Raw genomic sequence first — 27,672 nt, 5'->3', positions numbered from 1 at the left:
TATAGAGAACATGACCTTGAGAGCGTTTAGCCCACACATGGAGGGGAACTGTGGTCCAGTTATCACGATATATAGAATTTTAATTTTGCTGTTACAGAGGGCAGGGGCCACTAGGAACAATGTCCACCTCCTGTTCTTGTGTCATCTGAAATACCAACTAAGGGGTTCAGGAGGTATAAGCAAGCTGTCACCTTGCATCAAGGCCATTTGTTCCTATGGTGTACTTGTATTGATGCTTTACCATGAACTTCTCCAGCTGAGCATTCAATGGCGACATGGCCAGCTCTGCTGCTGGTACTTTATAGTAGTAGCAAGCAAAAAACCTGCTGATGAAGAGACCACCTGGATTCTCCTGCTGTGTCAGATGCCTAGGCTATCACCAGATATCCTACCTTGATTAAGAATAGGCTAAGTACTGTCCAGGCTAATGAGGGGACTGGGAGCAAGTGCCTGTGTCTTGTTTTGGAATGATAACAAAACCCTTAGGCCAAATGGTGAGGATCTCCCTGCCAAATGTAGAAAGCCTCACTCGGCAGAAAGTTAACATTGAGGCCAACCACTAGTCTACTGACTCCAATGAGTGTTACTCTAGCTGGTAATCTCTGTTGAGGGGGCAGCATGGAGCAGCATCCTCTTGTGCACCTTGGAAAATAGAGGACCATTCTGCTAGGTAGGTTGTGACGCTGTTTCTTCCTTGCCCTGGAACTGGGTGGTGGTGGTGATGGTAAGGTTGGGATCAACACTCATCAGTGTTGGTGCTAACCTTTAAAGTCCTAAACGGCCTCGGCTCAGTATACCTGAAGGAGCATCTCCACCCCCATCGTTCAGCCCAGACACTGAGGTCCTCCTCCAAGGGTCTTCTGCTGGTTCCCTCACTGCAAGAAGCAAAGTTACAGGGAACCAGGCAGAGGGCCTTCTCGGTAGTGGTGCCCTTCAGATGTCAAGTAAATAAACATGTATCTGACTTTTAGAAGACATCTGAAGGCAGCCCTGTTTAGGGAAGTTTGTAATGTTTGATGCTTTATTATGTTTTATATATTCTGTAAGCCACCCAGAGTGGCTGGGGAAACCCAGCTAGATGGGCGGGGTATAAATTATAAAATCATCATCATCATCATCACCATGGCACATTCAGCAGGTACTGCAATGCGACAGACTATAACACTGCCCTCTATCTGCCTCATGGTTGATCTTTCTCTGTGTTATATGTTGCTCTGAGTTATGCGCAGCTTTGGTCCTGAAGGTAAAATCTTGGCTGGAAGTGTAGCGGCAGTACTTAAAATCCCCCACCCTCCTTGTAAGCTGACTTTCATTTACAGGGAAGTGAGAAAGAGGAGACTCTGATGGGGGGTGGCGGGGGACGACAACCCTAAAATTAAAACCTGAGGAGGTGAGCATTGCAAGAGCTTTACCTAGACTCTGTTTCTTGTCTATAGATGGAGCTGTTGAGAGTGCAGGAAGTCTCCCCCCCCCCCCTGAAGGAAATCTAAAGCTTTGGCTCAGCCACTACCCTTCCCAAAGGATGCCCAAAGCAATCCCTAAGGAAAGCTAGGAGAGGGATGCTGATGTCACCAGAATTTTGCTTGAAGGAAGCGAGAGCTTCATATTACGAGCGACATAGAACGAGACTTACTTCTTTTGACATTTGGTTGCATTATATATCCAACACATCCTGGGGAATATACACATTCATTATGAAGGGGGAAATGAATGGGAACAGTTGTCAGATATGTGATTAATGCCAACTCATTTTGGCATTAATGCGAACCATATACTTTTGGATTTTTTTTGGTGCGGGAGGAGCACTGAAGGGAGAAGATGGGAAAACAACTGTGTAACGGAAGAGGGTCTTAGGGACAGAATTCTGGGAGGGAACAGGAAGTTAATGATGGGTGTGAGCCACACCATGGTGCTGCGCCCAAACTTTTCACCCAGGACACAAGGAAAAGGCTGTTTGTTCTGCACTGCAAGGCTGCTCACCACCAAGGAAGGTAGCGCTAGCGCAGTGCAATGCCAACTCCGGTGTCCATTTCAGCACTTCTGCAATGAAATACCCAAGGTTCCATGCCCGGACGAGAGTGCAGAGACCATGCTCTTCTTGGCCAGGGTAAGGTTATGCAGACAGCTGATCCAGCTTGGGAGACTGTTCACTCAATATCAAAAGCTGAATTTAAGGTGCCCAACTTTCGTAACCAAGTCAAACCCTTACCAAGGGCCTCTTCTACAGCATGATCTTTTCCGTGAGAACATGGACCTTTCGAAGTGCGAGATGTCTCCCCTTCCCACTGGCCCCAGCCCCAGCCCGCCCCTTGCCCAGACATGCTATGTGAAGGGGGTGATGAGCACAAGCTGGACGTGCATGGCATGAGAATGGTGATTGCACAGGGTCACAGGCAGTTTTATGGGAGGTGCTCACCATCAAATGCACGCTGGAGCTTGACTTCCTTTTCTGGACACACCATTGAGAGGAGGAAAAAAGAAGGAAACAAAGAGATGAGAAGAGAAGCAGAGAAAATGTTGGCACTTGTGTGTCAGCACAGACCCTGCTGCCAATCATGCTCCTCCAAGAAAGGATCAAGATGGCACATACATCTGGGCACATGGAAGGCAGAGATCATCAACCTGGCGACACGGCATTCCAAACTCAGCAAGAAGGTAAAACAAAAGGAGAACCAAAAAATGCAGCCAATGTGACATGGGAGAAACGGAAACCGGCGATATGTTCTTCTCAAAATATTCCCAATCTAGCAAAGGAGAGGAAAGTTTTCCCGTAAACCACACACAGTTTCCATCCAAAGAAATCACACTTCTGAACCGCCTATTCAATATGGTAACAAAGGGCAATGGACAACTGGTGTTTCAACCCCTTAGCCTTGGTCTTTCTGTTCAAAACTGCCCTCATCTGGTCAGGTGGCAAGCATCTATTTCCTCACACAAATAAAGAATGTCTAATTCGCCTGTACTGGGAAGGTGGCTTACAATGACAATTACAGCTGCAATTCCAAGGTATGCACAAATGCACCCACAGAGCCAGAAAGCATGCTTGGGATCTTCCAGAGAAAGGAGCATTTCAGCACCCTGCCCATAGAAATAGTTTTCAGGATGAGCCAAAGAGACTGACTGAGTACGTTAACAACACCCCACCCTTTTGATTCTTGTCAAGGCACATGTCACTCTCTCACAGAGCACAGCGCTGGGAACTTGCACAGAAAAGAAGAAACCAGATCAGAGACACTTCCGCACAGATGCACGATGGGTCAGACAAGAAGATGTCAAGTGTGTGCTCCAACAGGAGCGCAGAGAAAAAGGCACTTAGGCACGCTCAGCAGGAGGTGTCTGTGTGAATGGAAACAGCTAGGTTTCATCGAGACCAGAGAGTTTATGAGCCCCTTTTTTGCCTAACCCCAACAAGAGAAAAACGTGGCATTTTCTGAAACAGTTCGAGAGAAAATAATGAAGCACAAAACAAGCATGGCTGAGAATGTGCAAGGCACTTCCCAGGTACGTTGGCAGGGGAGTAAGATTAAGTACCAGCCTGCAATGATTGATGGGCAAGAGAAGAAGATGAGGAAAGCCAGAGATTGCAGGAAAGAAGCATGATTAGCATTGCACCATGCTTATTGCTTAAGCGATCCACCCAGATTGTGTTTCCTCTTTCCTTTCTGGCAACAATTATTACCCACATGGGGCATCAGCCACAGTCTTGTTTAGAAATCCTACTCTCAGCCCCTGCTCCCTCCCTCCGGACCAATAAAGAAACTGAGATAATTCCCTTTCCCAGCTGCCTGTTATACAACCTTCTGGGGGCATGTAGATATGTGTTCTGACTCTGCAGAGAAACCCACACAATGCCCACTGAATTGCACATCATATTAATTGTGTTTCAGCAATTACACACGCATTTCAAAAAGCAGGATCGTGGTGTGTGGGGATACTGCCTGATGACTGCTGCTGCTACTAAAAGGTTTACATACACAATCCTATGCATGTCTGCTCAGAAGTCCCATTGATTTCCAATGGGGCTTAGTCTGTTTATTTTTTTGTGGTAGATTTTATCATTATTTGCTGCGGTTTTGCCTTATAGTAACCTACTTGCTACATAAGCATGGGGAGAGTGGACTTCTATGGAACAAAGCACCAATTAATTTATTGTTTGGATGGCCTCAACCCAGGCATTGCACCAAAGCTGGATGGGGCCATAAGCTGTCTGCATTGCAGTCTTGCTCTTAACACAGTTTGTGCTTAAGGCGATATATTGATATATTATAGAATCATAGAATCATAGAGTTGGAATAGACCACAAGGGCCATCGAGTCCAACCCCCTGCCAAGCAGGAAACACCATCAGAGCACTCCTGACATATGGTTGTCAAGCCTCTGCTTAAAGACCTCCAAAGAAGGAGACTCCACCACACTCCTTGGCAGCAAATTCCACTGTCAAACAGCTCTTACTGTCAGGAAGTTCTTCCTAATGTTTAGGTGGAATCTTCTTTCTTGTAGTTTGGATCCATTGCTCCGTGTCCGCTTCTCTGGAGCAGCAGAAAACAACCTTTCTCCCTCCTCTATATGACATCCTTTTATATATTTGAACATGGCTATCATATCACCCCTTAACCTCCTCTTCTCCAGGCTAAACATGCCCAGCTCCCTTAGCCGTTCCTCATAAGGCATCATTTCCAGACCTTTGACCATTTTGGTTGCCCTCCTCTGGACACGTTCCAGTTTGTCAGTGTCCTTCTTGAACTGTGGTGCCCAGAACTGGACAAAACCAGTTTTGCATTCTGTATCGTGATAATCGGTTTCATAATTTTTGACCTGGCAATGTCTCGTGAATCATGATGTGTGTTAAGGCTGAGCGGCGACTGGCTCACGATATATCACCAGCTAAACATCGTGATATACCCATTATATCATGATGTCTGAAACAAGGATGTAATTATGTAGAGGTGAATGGAGTAATGTCCTGAAAACTGCTGCTACTTAGAGGTCTAAAACTGATACATTTTTACTTACCTTTAACATATTGTTACAACTGTTATTTTATAGTACAGAGCAACAGGGGCAGAAGGAATCGTGAGGCAAGCGATGATCATGGTTTTCCCCACATTGTGATTTTTTACATAGCACACACACACATCGTGATTCGCGATATATCACCATGCTGAATAGTATGAAATCGTTACAATGTGAACTTCAAACTGGATTTGGACGATGTACCCGATACCTTGCCTAGTTTGTGTGTGTGACGCAAAAATCACGATGCGAGAAAAACCGTGAAGCCAGCCAATTCCTCTACATAGCTCCTTATTTCAGACATCATGATATATCAGTATATCACGATGTTTAGCTGGTGATGTATTGCGATGTTGAAAACCAGGTATTGCCCAACCCTACCCGAGGACACTGAGAACATCTTTGTGACATGAAACTTCTTCTCAGAACTGCAAGTGTATTGTCAAGGTAGAATACAAAGCCATGCAAGAGTTCAAACCTACGAGCCCTTTTAAAGCGGAGTTTCTCAAGGCATGCCGTAGTAGGTTTTCTCAGGCATGCCTTATCACGGGCAGTTAAGGAAAAGCAGAGCAAATAGCTTCAGTGTGACAAACCCATTACACTAGCACAAATAATCACGGAACAAGGGGAGAAGGAAGGGGAGACAGCAGCACCCGCTCCAGTGGATTGGCAGGGACCAACGGCACTTTGTTCCTCATCCCACAGAAAAGTCTCTCTTAGAGGCCACTCCACCCGATCATGAACAATTTATGCAACTTTGTGAAGAATTAGTGTCTGAATTTTATCATTTTCTTCTTCCCACCCCGTCACTTTTTCCTTTTGCATGAAGCCTATTGGATTCAAGTCTGTGGTTAGAGTTTTGTTTTGCTTTTTCATCTCTGCACAGCACCACAAACACTTTAGATGCTTTACACTTAATAATGGCAGTTTAAGAGATTTTGAGTGTGGGTTTTGGGAACTGCCTAGCTAGTTCAAGTCAGGAGTTGACATTGCCTCATATCCTTCTCCTCCACCCATTTTCTGACTTCCTCTTTCTCAGTTCAGTGCACACTTACTTCAGTAAACTTGACTGGGTTCCCTGTCTCTTAGCTTCCCTATTTCCTGGGACCTCCTCCTGGCCTCAGCTTGCCACACAGGCTTCCTTCTGGCACTTGGGCCTTTGTGAGGTTTAATCGTAGACAGGCAATCTCCCCTTCCCTCAGAGAAGCTTGTGTGCAAACGTTTTGACAGCGCCATTCCATCATCAAGTTGGAAGGTTTATCAGGATCCTGCTCCATCACAACAATTATTAGTATATTATTATTATTTATTTATTACACCTTCACTGTTTAAGCATCCTGCATTTGCTTTCTTTGTAACTTTGAAGACACACTGGTAGACTACAATGGTAGACTACTGGTAGACTACAATGATTTCAGTAAAAAAATTGTAAATAATGCAAACCCTTACTTTCATCTGTTTCTCCTTAACAAATATAGGGGTTCTAGACCCAAGTGTTTCCTGACTTAACCCCCTGACTCAACACAGATCTCCCATATCGAAATGATCCCCTTAGCCTTAGCTTTTATTTGAAAAGGCCTCAGAAAGTCATTGCAGAGCTGCTTTCTCCCTAACATCTAAGCTAATCCCCTCCCTTGATGCAGAGATTTAAGACCACTACTCGTTTTATCTTCTGTAGTCTTGTAAAACATAAAAAACCCAATAATGTTCTTACTAAGCATCTCCTCGATTGATTTGTTCACCCTCCTCTGATTCCTTTTCAGCTTATTCACATCCTTCTGGACGTCCAGAACTGACCACAGCAGTTCAGGGATGACATAGTGGACAGGATGGTAGGGAAACCCTGGCTTCATTTTCCGAGTCACGCACAAAGCTCCTCTTAGGCCCAGTTACCACCTATCAACTGAACCTACTTCATGGGCTAGTTTCAAGAATAAAACACTACACATTGCCCAGCTTACAGAGAGGATGGGATACAAATGAAATAAAACACCACCATGACTGAACTACCATTACTTAGGAAGCACAGAAAATCATGTTCTGTTGAGGAAGGAGATTCCTATACATCCCTAGCAATCACGTCTCATTGGCTGAACTGCTCTTATAGTCAAGGGATTATTTACCCTAAACTGGCTTTCGTATAAATGAAAAAGTGGGCTTTTGTCACTTACCTGTAAATTCTAATTCTTCCTAGTGGAAGGAGGTTAGTCTGACGATTGGGGTGGCTCCGCCTAGGAGCAGGCAGGATAAAAACTGATGACATCGTCCAGGAAGAGTTGATTCCTGCTTGCCTCAGCCATGCTATAGCAGTGCCAGAAGAAGACCCTTCCATGCAGAACACAATTTCAAGAAAAGTAACTGTAGTGGTTCTAGGGGTTGCTCGTGTGTAAGCCGGTGCAAACACCTGGCTGGGTTGCCTGAGTGAACCTTTTCTGTCCGGACAGCCACTCTCCCGTGGCTGTCTCAATCGCTGGCAGAATCCGTCAGTGGGCGTTTCTTAAACATCTTCCAGCAAAGAAGCTCTTTGATGCCTAGTCTCCTCCTACTCTCTCTGCGTGAAAGCCTTCTGCGCAAGGAGGGCGTAGGCAGCGGAGGACCTCTACTCTCCCCGCTGGTCCCCGGCAAGGAGTCATGGGACCGCCTCGCCGCTTCCCCCATCTGCCCCCCTTTTCCACTGGTGCTACGCTGATTCTCTTCCCCAGAAGATGGGCTGCCTCTCCCACTCCCGGGACGCTCTCTGGAATCCCTCTGGATTTTGCTCTCTCCCTCCGGCACTGATGGCAGTTCCCTGACAGTAACCAACTATATATCTGAGAAGGCTGCCAACCATAACAGTTTGAAGCAAAACACCACAATATAGAACAGAGGTAATACCCAACGAGTCAACGGGTCTCTTGCATGGGTGCACGACTCCAAACCAACTAAGAGTGAGGCAGGCTGCCCACATTCCACCGGAAAGTGAAGGAATTTAAGCAACAAAATTCTTCCTCTGCGCATTCTGTGGGATGGTTCATGTGCACGCACCTGAACACCCTAAAAAGGTAAAAAAAAGGTAAAGGACCCCTGGACGGTTAAGTCCAGTCAAAGGCAACTATGGGGTTGCGGAGCTCATCTCTCTTTCAGGCCGAGGGAGCTGGCGTTTGTCCACTGACAGCTTTCCGGGTCATGTGGCCAGCATGACTAAACCACCTCTGGCGCAACGGGAAACTGTGACGAAAACCAGAGTGCACGGCAACGCCGTTTACCTTCCCGCTGCAGCAGTACCTATTGATCTACTTGCACTGGCGTGCTTTCAAACTGCCAGGTTGGCAGGAGCTGGGACAGAGCAACAGGAGCTCACCCCATCGCGGGCATTCGAACCGCCAATCTTCTGATTGGCAAGCCCAAGAGCAGGGGTAGGCAACCTAAGGCCCAGGGGCCGGATGCAGCCCAATCACCTTCTCAATCCGGCCCCCAGACGGCCTGGGAATCAGCATGTTTTTACATTAGTAGAATTTGTGCTTTTATTTAAAATGCACCTCTGGGTTATTTGTGGGGGCATAGGAATTTGTTCATTATTATTTTTTTCAAAATATAGTCCAGCCCACCACATGGTCTGAGGGACGGTGAACCAGCCCACGGCTGAAAAAGGTTGCTGACACCTGCCCAAGAGGCTCAGTGATTTAGACCACAGCGCCACCCACATGCGAGCTCTGCACATCTTGACTTCTGTCACTGAGGCGAGGCTGGTCGGGGCAAGCAGGAGCCCCCTCCTTCTGTATGATGTCATGAATTTCGACCCTGGAAGAGAAGCCATCCCATCTGCCAGTGTGTCCTATCTGCACTTGAGAGAAAACCACTGCTTTTTCCTCTTTGTCCTCAAATAGGGCGAATTAACTGTTTTCCCCTTCTTTGATTATTATTAAAAGCAACGATAACACATTTCTATATATTGCACAATGTTTATAAACATGCAATAATAGTTTTATATGTTGCTTTCAGATGTTCAGAGTGCTTCGTACAAATTCTCCTGTTACAATCCTTACATCAACCACGTTGAATTAATTGGCATTATCCTGAAGCTGAAAGTAGCTTGACTAAAGTCATGTGATGTGTTCATAGTGGATGCATCAATTCAGATTGATATCATATTGATTCATGGACCAGTCTCTGAGCTGCTGTGCAACACCAGCTCACACATCCTTTCCAATATGACATTTTAAAACTCGAATTTCTAGGTTGTCATCTCCAGCGCATCCGAGGCAGGTTTTCTCATCCCTTGCTCAACCAGTGTTGGCTTCCATGGTAAGTTACTTTTTAAGCTGCCCAGTATAGACTTATGGAAGAAAGCAGAAATAATAGATTGTGAGTAACACTAGCTACTTTGCTTTCTCTGAAACTATACAGGATGAAGAGCACCGTATTTTTTGCCCTATAGGACACACTTTTCCCCCTCCAAAAATGAAGAGGAAATGTGTGTGCGTCCTATGGGGCGAATGCAGGCTTTTGCTGAAGCCTGGAGAGCGAGGGGGTCAGTGAGCACCGACCCCTCTCGCTCTCCAGGCTTCAGGAAGCTATCCGCAAGCCTTGCGCGCCCGGGGGGAGTTCCCGCGGGCTCGCAAGGCTTGCGGGCAGCAGCCTGCAGCCTCTGGAGGGCGCCCCGTGCTTCGGGCAGGTGTCCGCAAGCCTTGCGCGCCTGGGGGAGTTCCGGGCTTCCCCCGCCCCAGCCCCGCCAGCTGGGGGGGGGTGGGATAAATTTTTTTTATTCATTTCCCCCCCAAAAAACGAGGTGCGTCCTATGGGCCAGTGCGCCCTATAGGGCGAAAAATACGGTAAATTTCTACAAGAGCTAAAAAGAATTTGCCAAAAGCACACACGTTTCTCCCTAGTTCATCTGAAGTATTGCAACAAGCCAGGATAAATAAGTTAATGGGATAAAATTATTCACAAGAACAGGATTAGCAACATGTGGAACAGACCCTGTTAGTAAGTTATCTGTTGTGTTCAGTTCCTGGGTTTCCAAGATATGGCAGTAGCTTCTAAGCGATACGTTATTTTGGACAGCTCCTATGCCCAGATTGATAGCACATAACCCAGAGTCCTAGCTGAACAACAAAGAAATCCACAGACAAAGGAAAATTAATGGAATTCTAAGAGAAATCACGCCCGTGAACATCTAGTTTCCTCCCTAGAACAGTACATCACACACCATTAAATTATCTCCTCATTACTATGGAGCTTTATCCTATTCTATCTCCCTGCCTCTTTCCCCAGCAGGAGCTAAAACTACCAGCAGAGATTATAGGGGGAAAAGGCTGAAATTAATTTGGAAACAGCATTCAGGACGGTAAATTCCACAGAAAAACTAATTATCCCAATGAAAGCTGTTCATTTGCTGCACTTGTTGTGAGATAAGCACAACCACAATTCCTTGCAGCCAACACAAATACTCACAGGAAAAGCAAACGGAGAGAATAATCAATAGTCAAGAATTCATTAGAACATCACAGGGGTATCATTTTGTATGGAACAGGAGCAACACTCCTGTATCTTACATATGAGCTGTGGGGATGAAATGAAGAAAACGCTGCCTATTTAGCGGTAGCAGGATAGAGTCAAAATTGGGAAACATGTGCAAAACATGTATAGTTAGGGCGGACTTCTTCACACACATGCAAGGAGCTTTGGGGTCAGAGGTTCAGGGCAATGGGAGACATCTATCCCCAAAGAAAATGGAACTTCACTTCCCTACGCCCCCCAAAAGGAAGATGGTTCTGTAAAGCTAATTTCCCTATTTGGTTGGCTCCTCTTTTGTGCTGACCACTGATCTGATGAGTGCAAGGTTCAGAAAATCTAACAGCTGCTTCAAAAATAACAGAAGCCTTAATTAAAAACAAACATGCAGGAGGAATTCTTCTCGTCCTTCGTTGTAGAGAAAAATATGAAATCTTGTATTAATTTATGAAGCCCTGAACAGATTAGATCCTGGGTAGCTCAGGGACTGCCTGACCCCTTACATTCCAGCTTGATCACTAGGATCATCTGCCAGCGATGTTGCTGGTTGTTCTCTGAGTTGGCAAGGATTATTTGACAACAAGGAACCAAGCCTTTAGAGTCAGCCCTGTCCTGTGGAATACTCTGCTAGTAGAATTCAGCGGGCTTCTCCTGTTTCAACTTCGACACACCTGCTGAAAACTTTCCTATCCCATTAGGCTTATGCAGACAAATAGGAATACACATTTCCACAACAGTAATCTGATTTTAACTTTTTTTGTACGGTTTTTATGGTATGGTTTTATGTACAGTTGTTGCGAACCACTTTGACATTTTCCTTATGAATTGGTGGCTTATAAATATTTCTTATAAAAGTAATTAATAAATAAAATGTATATGCATTCTCAACAAAACCCTGATCAACTACAGAAACTGGATTGCGTACTGGGTCCTAACGCTTTACCAATCTCATTTTATGGATTCTTATTTTCCAATATGTCAACATCACCGTCATCTTCTTTTTAAGCTCCACAATGAGACACGGTGAATTCATAGCATTTGAAATCTTTGATACCACTTTAATTTATATATTTAAACATAAACTCACTCATACATCAATTCCAGAAGCTGTAGAGCAGTTGTTGTTGTTATTATTATTATTATTATTATTATTATTATTATTATTATTATTATTATTATTATTATTATTATTCTGAACCCAAAGATCCACCAACCAAAGCAAAAGACATAGCAGGTAGAATTAAAGAACGAGGGTGCCTCTGAGCATATTCTGAGCCTAGGAATTTATTGTCAGTAACAGGAAATAACCTGTTACAGTACTTTCACACATACCCTCTATTTAGCTTGTTTCTTCTCAGTCCCCTATTTTGGGTTGGAACTCATTTTGTGTTGCTATATTTAAACAGTCGGGAGTCAGAAACCCTTGCAAAATCACCCAGGGTTCTGCCACCAGATCCCAGTCTATCTTTTACACAACCCTGGCTTAGGAGAGAAAGAAAGATCAATGGCACAGTAAACAGCAGAACTGAGGTGAGAAAGTGGTGAAGACAGTCATAGGAGGAGAAGCACAGTTGTTTTCTGGTGCAGGAATGATTGTGGGCCTTTGGTCAAGAACAGCAATTCTAGTCCAACCAACTGGAAAGGAAGAGGGTGGGCTAAAATCCAAAACCTACCTTTACTCCATCAGACTTCTTGTTCAGTAAGCTTTTGGCAGCTGCAGAGAGAAATAAGAGACACAAGTAAGCTTCATTTTGTGAACGCCTGTTCCCTTGCCCTTCAACTCAGTCTTATGGGAGTGTTAGCAGAAAGTTTTCCTTGCTAATTAGGATGGCTTTAAAGGCCAAGCCATATCCATCTCAGGCTCCTGCTTGTTCAAAACAACAAATTATGCAACCTGCCTAGTATTCACACCAAAGACACTGCTTAGTAAAACAGGCCTTGAGAGCTCTTGAGGTTTGGTTTCAAATCTTTCACTCTCATTGCTTGCCCCATCCCTTCAATATTCAAAGTTAACAGTGACAATAAAAAAAAAGGGGGGGGGATCTATTAAATTCCAAAAGCTGAACGTTACCCCTTGAATACAGTTGTTAAGGCTGCTTCACACAAGGCAAACTTTCTCCACGGAAGTCATCAGCACTTTTTTTTTTTAAATTAAAAGTGCAAATCTCACATGTAGTTTTGTTGTGTGCAATGAATTCAAAAGTTGTCTTGACCAGCTGCAAGTTCCTGCTGCATGTACACATGGCGAAATACACGTATGATTTCCATGCAGGAAATTTTGCCTGTGAAGTGGCTCGTGCATAGATATTACCTATTAAAAAGTGATAGTCGATGGGCGTGGTCAACGCCAGGGAATTCCAAGTGCTTTGACCAATCCAATCTACCAGTGGGAATCCATGTGGAATAAGAACCAGGAAAAGATGGCTCACGTTCCGCGGTGGGGAAGGGGGAACAGAAGCAAGGCAGCGCTGGCAGCTGCCAAGCAGGGGAACGCAAGGGAGACGACTATAAGCAAGATTCAGGCTACCTGTTTCGCCTTCAGAAAGGCAAGGCCATGTCACCTTTGTCTGAACGAACAACTAGCTTGCAGACACACAAACACGTCACACACAAGTATACATGTACTGCGGATGCATGTGTAGCAGAGGGATACAGGGTGACCCCCAATGCACACATGAGACCACCTACACATGCCCAAGGACAACAACTCAGCATATCCATTTACAACAGCAAAGCGGCATTTGCTTGCAACTTCGTGGCCAACAAATTCACTCAACAGGTGCCTATTGGCGTAAAGGAACTGCCCCACAAACTGTACACTGCAGTTGGTGAAGGGTTCTAGGGACACGGTAGGACAAATGAGTTGCAAATTTATGCTAATGCCTCTTAAAAACTGCTTAGGTCACATCCACATGAAGGTACAAGAATAGGGTCAAGGCGAAAGCATGATGTGAAATTTCCGTGGCCGGGACTGCAGCACAGATCAAAGTCTTATCAAATGCAGAGAATGGCAGGCAGAGAACATTCGCTTTATTTCTAAAAGTGTGAAAATATTAGCCCTTGCGATCACCATGAAAGCATAGTTAAGTTTCTGCTTTAAAATCCCAAGAGAGCCAAGTTCTGGGTTCTCAGGCATCTCCTACACGTTTCAAAATAGGTTGGGCTTCATGAATATTTCCTTGTCCCTCCTTGTAAAACTATTTCTATATAGAAGCTAGATGGTCACCTATCAGGAGTGCTGCAGCAGAAAATTCCTGCATCAGCAGTGGAATGGATTGGGTTGCCTTTGAGGTCTCGCCCAAATCTAGGATTCTAGTACAGCAAGTTAGGGAAATATAACCTGGTTGCCTTAGCCGCGTGTTCCCTCTTCTCTCCTTTCTCTTTAGCAAGGGCTATGGAAGGAATTCATCCCCAGTGAATGTCATCACATAGCCAAATCTGATTTGCTATACAGCACTGGGACATCGTTGTGTTCATTATGCAACTGGTTGGGATCATGTAGTGGCAAGGTAGAACATATTGGGGCTGTAAACAGGTACGAAATAGACTTTGCAGAGCCCACTGAGTAGTGGCAGTGGCAGGGTTTCTGTTAGAGGAACTCATTGCACACCCTAAAGCCCACGTTTTGCATAAAACAAATGTAACTCATGGTAATTTGGCCCAGAACTGCACTCAACACAGTTATTGCGTGCCTAAGGAGGTTTTAAACCCAAGACTTGAACAGAAATATTATGCAACCCACATATTAGGCTAAGGAAATCTGACCAATCAGAAGGGTTAAGATTTCCTGCTCGTTGAATTTGGAATCCCAGATTATCCTGTATATGGGCAGGTTTGTATGGAAGTTGAAATTCCTCTGAAACTTTGTGCCCACCTTGAAAACAAACGAACAAAAAAAAAAAAATGGAGGTGTTTTTGCTTCCCTATTTACATGAGTAAAAAAAATGTAGAAACAAAAAGCTTCTGACTTTCTATACACAAGTAAAAAAATAAAAATAAAAGACCCAGCTACCACCACCCTCATAAACTGCATTCATAGACACTTGGAAGTTTTACTTGCCCCAAAGGCATACTATCTCAAGTTTCTCCAAGAACTCCTCTACATTTCATGTTAAATTCAGGGCTACAAATGAACAGAGGGAACTCTGTTCACTGTCTTAGTTAACAGCGGAGGCAGTGTGAAGGAGACATCACCTATATGAATCTAATGAGGCCTACTGCACGGACTGAAATCAATTTTTTACCCTTGTGTAATTAGTCCTGACTCCACTGTATGAAACTGATGCTTCATGCTTGGAATTTATTTTTTACAGTTTATAACTGCAGCGCACAACCACTCTGCTGCGTGCTGGATGACAAAGTGCTCAAGCACATTTCTGAAAGAGTCAGAAATTTCATATCGATTTCTCCCCACCTGTGAAGTTATCATATTGGGGGGAAAGGCAGCACCTTACGTGGTCAGTTGTACTGAATACAGAGACAAACACGAGAGAAAATTCCTCTCTGAGTAGTCTTTCCAGGCTAAAGAGGTGGGGTGGTGGTTACTCAACTACAGCCTGTGTCGTTTGCAATATGGATAGCATAGCTGCCATGGAAAACCACTTTGACGTGAGAACTTTTCACACAAGCTGCTCTGCCCACGGGATGCGTTGCTTACACTGGCTTTGCAACAACAAACAGCATGGTGCCTTGGTTATGCAGAAGTGGGTTTCAGGTTCTATCACGCCACCAGCAGAACATACGAAACAGGTCTCAACAAGAGGAGAGTTAAAAGCAAAAAGAGAAACTGTACACCACATGGCACACCCAAAGTGGACAGACATCAAGTTAGGCCACAAAAATCTGATGTGTGAGTTCTAGTTTGGTCTGGAACAGAAGACAATATGGAGGAGGGGGTGGGAACCAAGGGAGAGGTAACAGGAAAACACAGTGCTTCTGATTGAAATTTGCTTCCATCCCTGGGGGAAATGCAGGACAAAGGTTTAAGAAATAAGAAGAGTGAAAGAGTAAGCAAGCTGCGTAGTTACACAGAACTTACGGCTTTGTTCTGCATAACCCTAATGTACGGCCCACTTTAAACAATGGAAATCACAAACCAAGAAAGGGCACTTCCTTACCTGTCTCGCAGCTTCCTTTTGGCCCTGTCAGAAATTATAACCCCACCACCACCACACAGAAAGCAAGGAAGTATTTGCATGGTTCTAGAGCACTTGGAGCTACCTTAAGGTGATAGGTATCACAAATTCCTCAATGCCTGGAAAAAAACTATGCCCACAAGTGCTTGGAGAAGGATGGGGGCGGGGGGGGGGGAATAGGAAGAGCAGCAAATGTCATAGACCATCACAGATTGTGAACAGGCTGCAAAATGCATTTAGTTAATTCCCCACTCACCCCGAAACTCTTAACATGTGCATTACGGAAATAAGTAGTCTGCGTTTATAGTGGGGCTAGAAAAATAGCTGGGTAGGAGAAGCAGTGGGAATAAACTTTCTATGCAACTACTGTGCACTGCGAAGAGATGCAAAGGAAAGCCAGGAAGCCTGGTAATGCTAGCTTGAACACAGTTGTGGAAATCTGCTCACATCCTGACCCTAAGGAATGTTCCACAGTTCACATGCTTCACCCACACAGCCCCAGAAAAAAAAATCCAGTGCTGCAGGAAGAGAAAAATTTGCTACTCATTTAAAGCAGCTCATGCAATAGAAGATTGGTTGGGGGGAGACTTTTATAAATTAATTTACAACACGGTGACAAGAGCAGACAACCCAAGCAGACAAGACAAGACAAGACAAAGATGTATGTTTGCTGAGAGCTGTGGCCTGCAGGTGTCAGCCGACACACTGGAAATGTGGAGGTAGGATTCCCGCAGATGAAGCACCACACACAGGCACAAGACATGGTGTAAGATGACTCCAAAAAAAAACCAAAAGCACAGGGCACAATACACAACTCAGCACAAGACGGCAGCAGGGACGACCCCAGGAAAACTGCCTGGGAGGTCCCTTTCGGGTAAAGAAATGTTTTTGCATCCATGCTCTGCAGATTCCCAGACATGGGACACATTGCCATCCACTCTTGACCCCTCTCAACCCTTCCCCATGTGATGTTAGGTCAGGTTCTGCTTTGAAAAACCATTTTAACATTAAAAAATATATATATTAAAATGCTTACTCACAATTTTAGCACAGGGTTGAGTGACCCAGAGTTTGCAGACTCTGCTAAACTTGACGTCACGAAAGCATGTATGTGAAAAAGTCTGTAGCCGCAATGAAAGCAAGAGTCCCACATTTCTAATCTTTATGGTCCCTAAATCTGTCTCATCTAAGAGAGTCTGATAGGGGTTTCATTCTTTTAAAAAAATTAATAGTATCTTTAATGATGCCTGAAGTTCTCTGCTGGTATCAATTTTGGGAATAGTTTCCCTTCCCCAAAGGACAACGTATATATTATCCGGCGGGCTGATCATCCTGGTTTAAAACTAATGGGCAGAGAGAGAAAATGGGAATCCTTCATGGTTGCAGAAATAACTTGGTATATAATGACAAAACATTTTCCAAGCAGTCCTGGAGGGACTGATGAATTCCTCTGCCTTCTCCTCTTGTTTAATTCATGGGAAATTACCAGTTAGTCTGCAAGCCTGAGTGCCAACAACAGAGGCAGGAGAAATAAACTTTGCCAGTGTCACAGCAAAGTAGGGGGAAGGCCCCTTTTATGGGGCACAGAGGCTGTCCCCCACTTCCTCTCGTTTCCTTGCCTGCACACTCCGGGATCTTAGGCATCATCCCACCTAAGGCACATTGACTAAAACATACAGTGAAATTAGGCAGTTACTTTTGCTAGGTAAAAGACCTGGTTCCTTTCTTGAAGTACTTTATCACCAATCACTCACAAAAAGCACAACCCTACTCCCTACCCACCGAACTCTGTGGCAGGAACACTGGATCGCGAGAAGTCTAAATTCTGCAATGTGATTTGTATTTTTATGTATATATATTGCATGAAACACCACACGCATAGTGCACCCAGAAACAAGCATGCAAATTAAGTAGAACAAATAGGGGTCTGTGAGGAACTTGTGGGGGAGTAGGGCACAGTGAGGATGACTTCCCTCCCCCTTCCTTCCGCCCCCCACCCTGCAAGTTCCTCAGCTGACAGGCATGAGGCCTCTGAAAGACTGCTGCTATGTCCCAAGAAGCTCAAGGGATGTGGTCCCAGGCATTTTGAGGGCTCCATGGAGCCTAGCAGGGAAGGGGAGCCCGGGGAGTCTGGCACTTCTGCCTGAAAGTCCTTAGGTCCACTTCTGCCCCTGTTTATGTGGAGGCTCGGCTTCAGCTCAGCAGATTCATTCCTTCTGAGCCTAAGGCAGTGTAATGGGTTTGGGGCTCAAGTTTGGCTGAACATTAATCCTTAGCTGGCTGAAGACATGTGTCTGCACACTGCTCTCTGCTGTTGGGGATTTTGGTGGAAGAGGGCACAAACCTCAGATGGCATTAGTCCTGGAGGTGTAGGGAGTTCCCCTTCAGGTTCAACATCCATGTTGATGATCTCCTCCACTGTAAGAGGCCCTTTTTCTGGTCCTATTTGCTTCCCCCTTTGCATTCAAACCCACAGGTGCTCCAAACAGATGGTTCGGAACCACAACTTTGGAACTACAGAATGTAACTTTTCTAAGCTACTGAAAGCTATTGCTTGATACCCAACCGTGTGGATGAATTGCAAGACAAACCCTGTATCTCCTCTTCCTGTAACGTGACAGGCCACTTTGCTAGGAACAAGCTTGCCACCCACCCTTGCCAAGCCAGTTTGCTGGCATGTTTGGTCCCCTCACTCTAAGATACACTCACCTTCTGAAATCCCCTTCAAACAGCAGGCACTGGCAACCCCACATCCGACCAATCCCTGCCTCCAAATCTCATGTGCTGATTCATTGCAGGACTGGGTTAAGAACCCAACATGCACACTTTGTTAGTAGACTTAAAATCCATGTGGTTATGGTTCTTGGTTAGATGGATACCTTAGTACATGCCCATTTCTCAGCCAGCAAGCATGGATGGCTTCTCACTGGGTTCACAAACACTGGCATGCTGGTTTTAACTGGTTGTGGAGTTTGGTGGAGGGTAGGCGGATAGGTAACTCTAGGTTCAGGCACTCAGGATATACGACTCATGCCACATACCTTGCTCAGCCAGGCCGGCAGCACTCATGGCGGCCGAAGCAGGGGCGGAGCTCTGCCTGCCAACTGATTGGACACAATCATTCAGTGGGAGGAGCCATAATGAAGCAAAAAGGCCCAACAGCAACGAGAGAGCAAGGTGCAAGTAAATTAGTTTTGAAAGGAAAAGTAGGAAGAAAGAAAGGATCGAAGAAGGGAAACACACTATTACAGGGGGTAAAAAAAGAGGTAATTGATTCCCCTTAAAACATTAAGATAGAACTACAGAATCCAGCACAGAGGGTTGGACGTCAGGAACGGCGTTCAGAAAATGGCAGGATTTAGCTGTAAACAGTGTTTATAAAACAGGCTCTCAGATACAGAGTTCTGGGGTGACAAAGTCAAAGAAGAGGGACATTAACATCAAAGAGGCAGTAATAAAGGCTTTGGGGGAGAAGGGGGAGGAGTGGGAGGGTGCTAAACACTTGCATCCAAACGTCATTGCAACATCTTCTATTATGAAAGATCAAATTGTGAGAATTTCCCCCCAAAAAAACCACACACTCAATCAATACGTCTGGGTTCATAGACACCATAGCATCTTCAGCCACTGTGTGCCAAACATGTGTTCAGTAAAAAAAAAAAATAGTAAGTTCAGTAATAGGGAAATCAACATCCTTTGCACGGGAAGTACAGACATGGTGCGAGCTGTAGTTTATTAGGAACATTTTCCAGAGTAGCATTTCTCACAGCTCTCCAGAGTGGAAAGATGGTAGTTTGTCTCTTCAGCACTCAAGGTTCTTAAGCATCCCCTCCCAAACTGAAATGCACTGGGAGGGTCTGGATACTTCTCTTCCAAGAGTTCTGATACACATTTACTGAGTTTTCTCATAGGCCTGGTTCACACAAAAGAGTAAGGAAAATTCTGACTTACTAGGGCTGCACACTTTGCAGCCTCCTCAGTCCTTTTTACTGCTCCAATGTGCTGAGTTAAGCCAAGGTTTTGCTTTGTGTGTTGTCCGAAACTAGGCTTGCGGTTAAGCTCTTTTCACTAACCACGAGCTGCAGCCAAGTTCTGCTCTAACCACGAGCTGCAGCCAAGTTCTGTTCTTGGCTACAGCTTGTGGTTAGCGAGGAGACAGCTTAACCATGAGCCTGGGTTTGGATGACACATTAAGCCAAACCTTAGCTTAGCTCAGCGGGAGCAAAAAGGGTCATGAAAGAGCCGAGCGGCTGTGAGCCCACACATCTGTGCAGCCACTGCAAGACATAGCATGCAGTATTAAAACCACCTTCCTAATAAAATGGTCAATGAGAAAACAAAGTTAAGACGTGGTTAAACCACCCGGATGATATCAAACAAAACGGAAGAAGAAAGTATGCAATTCTACGCCACCACTCAGAAAAGAGACCAACGGAGTATTTGGGTGTCTTAGTGGATCTTCAGGAAGGGCAAACGTCCACCTAAAAGCAAGACAGGATAGTAAAACATGCCTGAGAACAGGGACTTATGGGGCGGGGGGGGGGAGGGAGAAGAGGATGTAGCAGCACCATTTTCTAAGTCAGAGCTTTCCGAACTTTTCATGTTGGTGACACACTTCTTAGACACGCATCGTTTCGTGACAGAGTAATTTAAATTTTACTAGCAAACCGGAGGTTAAACTAACCCCTTTCCAGCCCCAGGAAGAGTGTGGGGTGCATTTGCGTAACACACCTACACACTGCAGCCGACACACTAACGTGTCGCAACACACAGTTTGGAAAGCTCTGTTCTAAGTGAGGCAGGCAACCCCCGGCAGTCTTCTCGTTAAGTTATAGGAGACCTCATTCTTCCCCAAAGTGAAAACTAAGCAGATAAGCTCTTCGGGAACCCGCTGAGAAGAAGACTATAGCATTAATACAATGCATTTCAAGTATTCAAGGCACTTTGCAGATGTTATCTCAGTGATCCTTACAAAAGCCATGTAAAATCAGGAAGTATTAGCTCCTTGAGTGCAAAGGATTGAATCGTGCCTGAGGGCATCTAGTGAGTTTGTGGCTGAGGTGGGATTTGAAATGGGGAACCTGGTGCTCACATCTCAAGATCTCAGCTACTCCATACCAGTCTGCAAAAAGAAGAGATATATAGAGAATGGATAGCAGGTTCAGTAAATTAAGACTAGTCACCTTCCCAAATCTACCGTATTTTCCGCCCTATAGGACGCACCTTTTCCCCTCCAAAAATGAAGGGGAAATGTGTGTGTGTCCTATGGGGCGAATGCAGGCTTTCGCTGAAGCCTGGAGAGCGAGAGGGGTCGGTGCGCACCAACCCCTCTCGCTCTCCAGGCTTCGCGGACCTCTCAGCAAGCAGCGGGAGCCAGCACTGGGCTCCCACGGCTTGCAGAGAGCTGCCTGTTTGGGGGCTGGGGTCGGGGGAAGCTCGGGCTTCCCCCGCCCCAGCCCCGCACCTGAGGAAAAAAAATAATCCCCCTCTTTATTTCCCCCCCAAAAAACTAGGTGCGCCTTATGGGACGGTGCGTCCTATAGGGCGAAAAATACGGTAATCCTCCTGCCTTGCATATTCAGAAGACTAATGAGTTAGTCACTAGTTCGTTCGCTATCTTGCCCAACATTTTATATACCTATACCTGCATTTATTCGAGTGCGTGCTCTCTCTCTCTCTCTCTCTCTCTCACACACACACACACACACACACACACAAATTCAGTGTCATAGGTCCAGTCTCACGGGTGGTTCACATTTGCAGATTAATTACTCAAAGACTGGAGCATCAAGAAATCACAGAATCATAGAGTTGGAAGGGACCCTAAGCCCCATCTAGTTGAATCCCCTGCAATGCAGACATCTCAGCTAAAGCATCCATGACAGATGGCCATCTGAATCTTGAGCCAGTCTTTAGGTGTGACTGAGATGACCCTTGAGCCTATTTAATCAAGTGAGGGCAAGAAGCAGCGCCCTCATTCCGATTTGGCCGCCATATAACCACCATATTCCATTGGCTGCATGATGAGGTGACACCGTTGCAATGTCCAGGCTGGCTAGGATCTCTTTCATTCTCCGCTCTGTAAAAGCGCTAAAGCTTCAGATCAGAGGGAGAAGTACTGGTGAATAGGTGGCCAACAGTTTAGAACCAAAACACATGGTTTGAAATACAAAAGAGGGATTGGGGGAAAGGGGAGGGGGAAGAGAGAAGGGTTTCACACAAAATACTTGCTTAAATTACTACTACTACTACTACTACTACTACTACTACTACTACTACTACTATTCTGGGAGGTTTTTAACATTTGATGTTTTTATTATGTTTTTAGATATACTGTAAGCCAGATGGGAAGGGTATAAATATCATTATTATTACTATTAACTTGTTGAGTGGGTGCGTGCACACACACACACAAACATGGGTGGCATCCAACTGTGTCCACTCACGAGCAAATAAGACTCTCCCTTGTGCAATGGGACTTGCTCTTCTGGAACACACCCAGAATCTGCTCTGGAGGGGGACTAGATTTTTTTTTTTTTGAGCCGGGGTTGATGAGGGGGCTGTACCAGGGAGAAGACTATTTTTAGGTCCACTTGAGTGACATTGAATATCATAAAAGTGAAGCAAGGTTTTATGAAACCTTTTCCCTCTCCCCTGCATTATCATTAACGAACATCCAGCACCAAAGTAAATTGAACCAAGGTGTGGTGCCAGAAACTATGCTCAGCGGGGAGCCTCCGTGAGCCTTGCCTCCATTAAATATATTTGTATGACACATACATCTGCAAACGTATTTGTAACCTCCGCACTTCGCAACTGTACCTCTAGAAAACCATTTCAGGTATGGTCTGTCGTGCATCTTGCATATGTAGCATACCTCACGCTGCACATATAATGAAAGGTAAAAACAATGTGATGAAGGGAAAGTACTTGGAAGCAATACTGGTACCCATGGTCAACAGCTGTATTATGGTACTGAACTTTTATGAAGGATCTAAAGGTGGTTATCACCTCCCTCCCACTGTGCTAAACTCTGAGCTGTTGGTTCTAATCCTTTGCCAGTCTGGTGCCAGCCAGATGTTTTAGGCTACAACTCCCACCACAGCCCCAGTCCGAAACATCTGGAGGGTACCAAGTTGGGGAACGCTTTTCAATACTAGTTCAAGGACCATAAATATCTTTGAAGCCACAAAGGCTACTTCTAGAGAAGAGTCACCAATGCTTTAAACAGAGCTGTGTTTTCTCCGAACGTAACTAAATTCAGGGGTGGGAACTTGCTTTTTAAAAAGACAAAACGGGGAAAAAACTTTAATTCTCAGGAAGTTGTATTGTACAACCACTGCGGCTTGCAGAACAGGGAGAGACCGATGAATCACAGAATTGTAGAGTTGGAAGGGACCATGAGAGTCGTCCAGTCCAACCTCCAGCAGTGCAGGAATCTTTTGCCCAACGTGGCGCTTGAACCCATGGACCTGAGATGAGGAGTCTCATGCTCTACCAACTGAGATGGGGGCAAAGACCAACACCTCAAAGCTTGCTCCAGGTGAAGACCCCACCCCACCCTCCTCAAAACAAGACAGTTGACCACCAAATGCCCTGTGAGGATAATTGGGGGGACGGGGGACAGGCAACTACAGTGGTGCCCCGCAAGACGAATGCCTCGCAAGACGGAAAACCCGCTAGACGAAAGGGTTTTCCGTTTTTGAGTTGCTTCGCAAGACAAATTTCCCTATGGGCTGCTTCGCAAGACGAAAATGTCTTGCGAGTCTTGCCATTTTTTTCTCGCTTCCCCCCCTTTTTCTAAGCAGCTAAGCCGCTAAGCCTTTAATAGCCGCTAAGCCGCTAATAGCGCTAATCCGCTAATAGGGTTGCTTCGCAAGACGAAAAAACCGCTAGACGAAGAGAATCGCGGAACGGATTCTTTTCGTCTTGCGAGGCACCACTGTAATACATCAGTCTACTCCAGTTGAACTGTACCACATTTCAGGCTGTCTACCACCAGTTGCCCTATGGGAAGGATTCTGACACACTGTCATATTTTATTATTTCTGTAAAGGAATTCTATCCTGAATTGTAATAAACTGTAAACAATTGCAATGAATTGTAATAAAATAAACAATTGCAATAAATTGTAATGAAATAAATTTTCTGCTCCCCAGCAGAATCATAGCTTATGCACTGAATGAAACATAGTTCCTGCAAATTCTACTTGATTACTTTCAAATATACGTATTGTCAGGGAACTGCCATCGGAAGGACAGGAGGTGCAGAGGCTCAATGAGGTTGAAAGAGGTGTTGCAGCTGAAGAGGGAACCAGTAGGGGGCGAGCAGTAACTCCAAGGGAAAGTGAGTCGGAGGGATGGCTCAGAGACGGTTCCAGCGAAAACAGTGGAGAGGTCTCAGGACCTCCTATAGGGACACCCACTCCTCGCCGGAAACTGTCACGCAGGGAGGCCAGGAGACGTGTTTCCGTTAAGGAGCTTTTATGTTGGAAGCGTTTCCGAAAACAACCACTTTCGGATTCTGCCAGCGATTGACGCAGCCATGCAGGAGGGGCTCCGTCACAGGCAGAGGTTTGAAAACCTGGTCAAACTCTGAGGGATCTGGATTTTACACACAAGCAGCTTATCATCCCATCACACGTATGTAGAAACTCCAGTTTTCACTGAGAAATATCAGGCACACTTAGGATATCCAATAACCAGAGTACATGAGCACTTAATGAAAAAACAGAAAGCTCTACAGTCAGCATGGGGGGCTGGGAGGGAATGCTATGCTTGATCGTTTCTTCAGCTTGTATGGATGAAGTCACAGAAATAAGGATTTGTCAGGATTCTGTGTCGTACAGGTAAAACAGGACAAAAACAGCTGTCATTTCAAAATCCAAGAGACCCAAGAGATAGCAACTGGAGACAGGCAAGAAAAAATAAATAGCAGTTAACCTGTAGATTTATCCTTTGGTGCGGTGGTTAAAATAGCTCCTCCTTTAGTATCTCAGTTTGGCCAGACTGATTAAATCCACATATATGGCTGCAAGCCAAATCAAAGCAGTAATCAGAAGCCGAATTCTAAAAGCAAGCCCCTTCCGTATTCATCTGCTGGAGGGGGTCAAGAAAGCCCTTTGGTGTCTCAATGGCAGCACTGTCTCTGTTCTGCAAAAACTAAGTGCTGATCTATATATATACACACACACATACAGAGAGAGAGTGTAGAATGAAGTGGAAACCAAGTGGTACAGTCCTGACATTTACAGCGGAACTGTGCCACTTCAGACTGTAGCTTTCTGAAAAAGGGCTGTGCTCCCTCGTTTTCTGGGGGTTCACATGCCAGTGACGGGCAGGGACAGAGGCAAAAAAGGAAGGAGCAATGGAGGAAGCTTTTACCCTCGTACAGTGGGCTGCATTCCATACGAAACTCAGGGGTCTCTACACACACTCCTCTCATTCCATCCACTTACACATATTTTGAATTTGGCAGCAAACCATGGTCACGTATTCTGAACCAGCCCAACAGCACTTGCATCCCACAGCAGGTCCTGAGTACAATTTAGGGTGGAGGGTCACATGCCAGCCATTGGTGGGGCGAGAGGCAAGAGAGTGGTACAACGATATATAATGAATTGAAAAAGGTATTTAAATATACCTTCTTGAAGAAACCAGAGGCCTTTCTCCTGGGCATAGTCGGCCAATCGGTGTTAAAGAAGGATAGAACTTTCTTTATGTACACTACAACAGCAGCAAGAATACTTATTGCAAAGTATTGGAAGACACAAGATATACCCACTCTGGAATGGCAGATGAAGGTGATGGACTACATGGAATTGGCGGAAATGACTGGCAGAATCCGAGACCAGGGAGAAGAGTGGTGGAAGAAGATTGGAAGAAATTTAAAGACTATCTACAGAGATATTGCAAAATTAATGAATGTTAGAATGATGTTGGATTGAAATTAAGTGGTTTCTAGCTGTAATGGTATAAAAGAATATGAAAAAATGGTTTTTTATAAGTAAAAATTCAAGGTTATAATAACTTAAGATTAAAGACCAGGGTAGAATAAAGAGGGAAAGAAACTGCTGAGCTAATAAATTGAATTGGAATACAAAAAAGGGAGGTATGAGGAGGTCCGGGAAACAAGTAAATGAGAAATAATGTGATGAAAAGATTGATTGTTTTTAACTATTTTTCTTTTCTATTTTGTAATGTAAAAACCCTAATAAAAATGTTATTAAAAAAGAGAGAGAGAGTGGTACAACAAATACAAAAATTTAACTTTCTGCAGCAGGCTGGTTGCTACACAAGCTCATGTACCCTCTCTCCATTGTCCTTCCAGGCAGGCAAGAGGAATTATCAGAGCGCTCTGGAAGGGTGTAGACCAGGGTCACGGCCTAGCGAGAGTCTCAAAGGCCAGGCAGATAGCACTGGAGGGACACATTCATCCCCTTAGCCTGAGGCTTCCCACCCCACATTTTGGAATGTTCCCCCAACGCCCCCCCCCAATACTTCCAGCAAGCAAAACGAAACAAAAAAATAGAGGGCACCAGAAAGAAAAGTTATTGCGTTATTATGCTACTTTTATTACTATGCTCTGCATTATTTTTTATTATGCTCCCTAAATTATGTTCTCAATGTTGTACACTGCCCTGGGACCTTTGGATAAAGGGTGGTATAGAAATCAAATAAATAATAATAGTCCAGCCTGCTGCATTGTTTGATATTTCTACATACTGGGCTTTTGTTGCAGACGGAAACAAACAAAAAATAAGATCCACTACTACCGTCCACCCTATCACAAAGCAGCATAAAAAGGCCCGAAAGGATGAGCTGTTGGGGCAAGAACGAATTTTTTTATATATATATTTCAAATATCTGTGTAGGAATATGCCATCTTTTCGCCCCTAGTTTCTCTCTATCATATCTTCAAGACTGCAAAGACTTTGTCTCTTGTCAGCCAAACTTCCACGTATGGAGTGCGGAACTGCAGAACTGACTCGGACAGGAAATGGACTGATTCGGCCATCCATAGTCCAGTAACTAGTGGAAAAGTAGGACAACCTGCCTGACCAACCCACACATTAAACCAAAGGAGAGTCTCCTGTTAAAGGATGGCCAGACACTGCAGATTTTGGTACAGGTCCTACTTAGAAATAACCAATTCCCTTTGTGCGAAGTCCAATAGTTCTTCAGGTCAAGGATTCAATTAAGCTTTGCAGGATATCCAGCTTTGCAATTAAAGCTGCCCTTCTAATCCGCTTGCTTTGGTGTCTAGCAGGTTCTTCCAACGAGACAGAGCACACCAAAAACAAACACCCTCAACGCATTTGCTGCTGGAAATACCAATTTAAACTCTGTTGCCATGTTAACCCAATATGAAGGCTCTTTAGGCAAGACTACAACATGACAAATAGCAGTCCTTTGAGCTAGAGCACCAGCACGGTTGCAAGATCAAGCCAGAATGAGCGGTTTTCGCACTTCCAGCTTGAAATACAGAGGGGTAGAAAGGGGTCTGAAACTGAGGGGAGTCGGTAAATTGGGAGGCTTAGCAAATGGGTGGCAAGCAGCAGCATTCTTTGTTTTGCAACCTCAAAGCTCTTGGTAACGTTCACCATCCCCTCTGCCAATAATGCCCTAGATGAAGCATCATTCTCGAGCATTTGGGGGGAGACTGTGGTTGCTTCAAAAGGTAGCCATCATTTTATTCCCTTGACTGGCTTGGGTCGTCATGGGCTCCATGGCAACCACGCATCTGTTCCAAACTGTCACAGGGCGGGGCATACCCATGATTTAGCATTAACCTCAGGGTGTGTGAGAGTAATCTGAATTTTTTGAGGGTGTGTGAATTACCGTATTTTTTGCTCTATAAGACTCACTTTTTCCCTCTTAAAAAGTAAGGGGAAATGTGTGTGCGTCTTATGGAGCGAATGCAGGCTGCGCAGCTATCCCAGAAGCCAGAACAGCAAGAGGGATTGCTGCTTTCACTGCGCAGCAATCCCTCTTGCTCTTCTGGCTTCTGAGATTCAGAATATTTTTTTCCTT

At 44.9% G+C, this 27,672-nt stretch overlaps 1 protein-coding gene across 31 annotated transcripts in view; it reads right to left on the bottom strand.

The window, feature by feature from the left end:
* CAMK2G (calcium/calmodulin dependent protein kinase II gamma) overlaps window positions 1-27,672 on the bottom strand; it is a 159,586-nt gene that overhangs the window by 24,366 nt on the left and 107,548 nt on the right. For 8 of the 31 annotated variants that reach the window (XM_028729051.2, XM_028729050.2, XM_028729058.2 and 5 more), the window contains exons 13-15: window positions 18,682-18,744; window positions 12,179-12,219; window positions 2,417-2,449 (exon numbers count right to left, since the gene is read on the bottom strand). In XM_028729051.2, the coding sequence (XP_028584884.1) occupies window positions 2,417-2,449; window positions 12,179-12,219; window positions 18,682-18,744 (137 nt within the window). The remainder of the gene's footprint in view (window positions 1-2,416; window positions 2,450-12,178; window positions 12,220-18,681; window positions 18,745-27,672) is intronic. The other 23 variants (XM_028729053.2, XM_028729056.2, XM_028729060.2 and 20 more) reach the window with 3 other exon arrangements.

This window comes from Podarcis muralis, chromosome 6, assembly GCF_964188315.1.
Source record: "Podarcis muralis chromosome 6, rPodMur119.hap1.1, whole genome shotgun sequence".
NCBI lineage: Eukaryota > Metazoa > Chordata > Lepidosauria > Squamata > Lacertidae > Podarcis > Podarcis muralis.
Note: the sequence above shows the minus strand (reverse complement) of the source record. Positions and strands in the feature narration are given on the sequence as shown.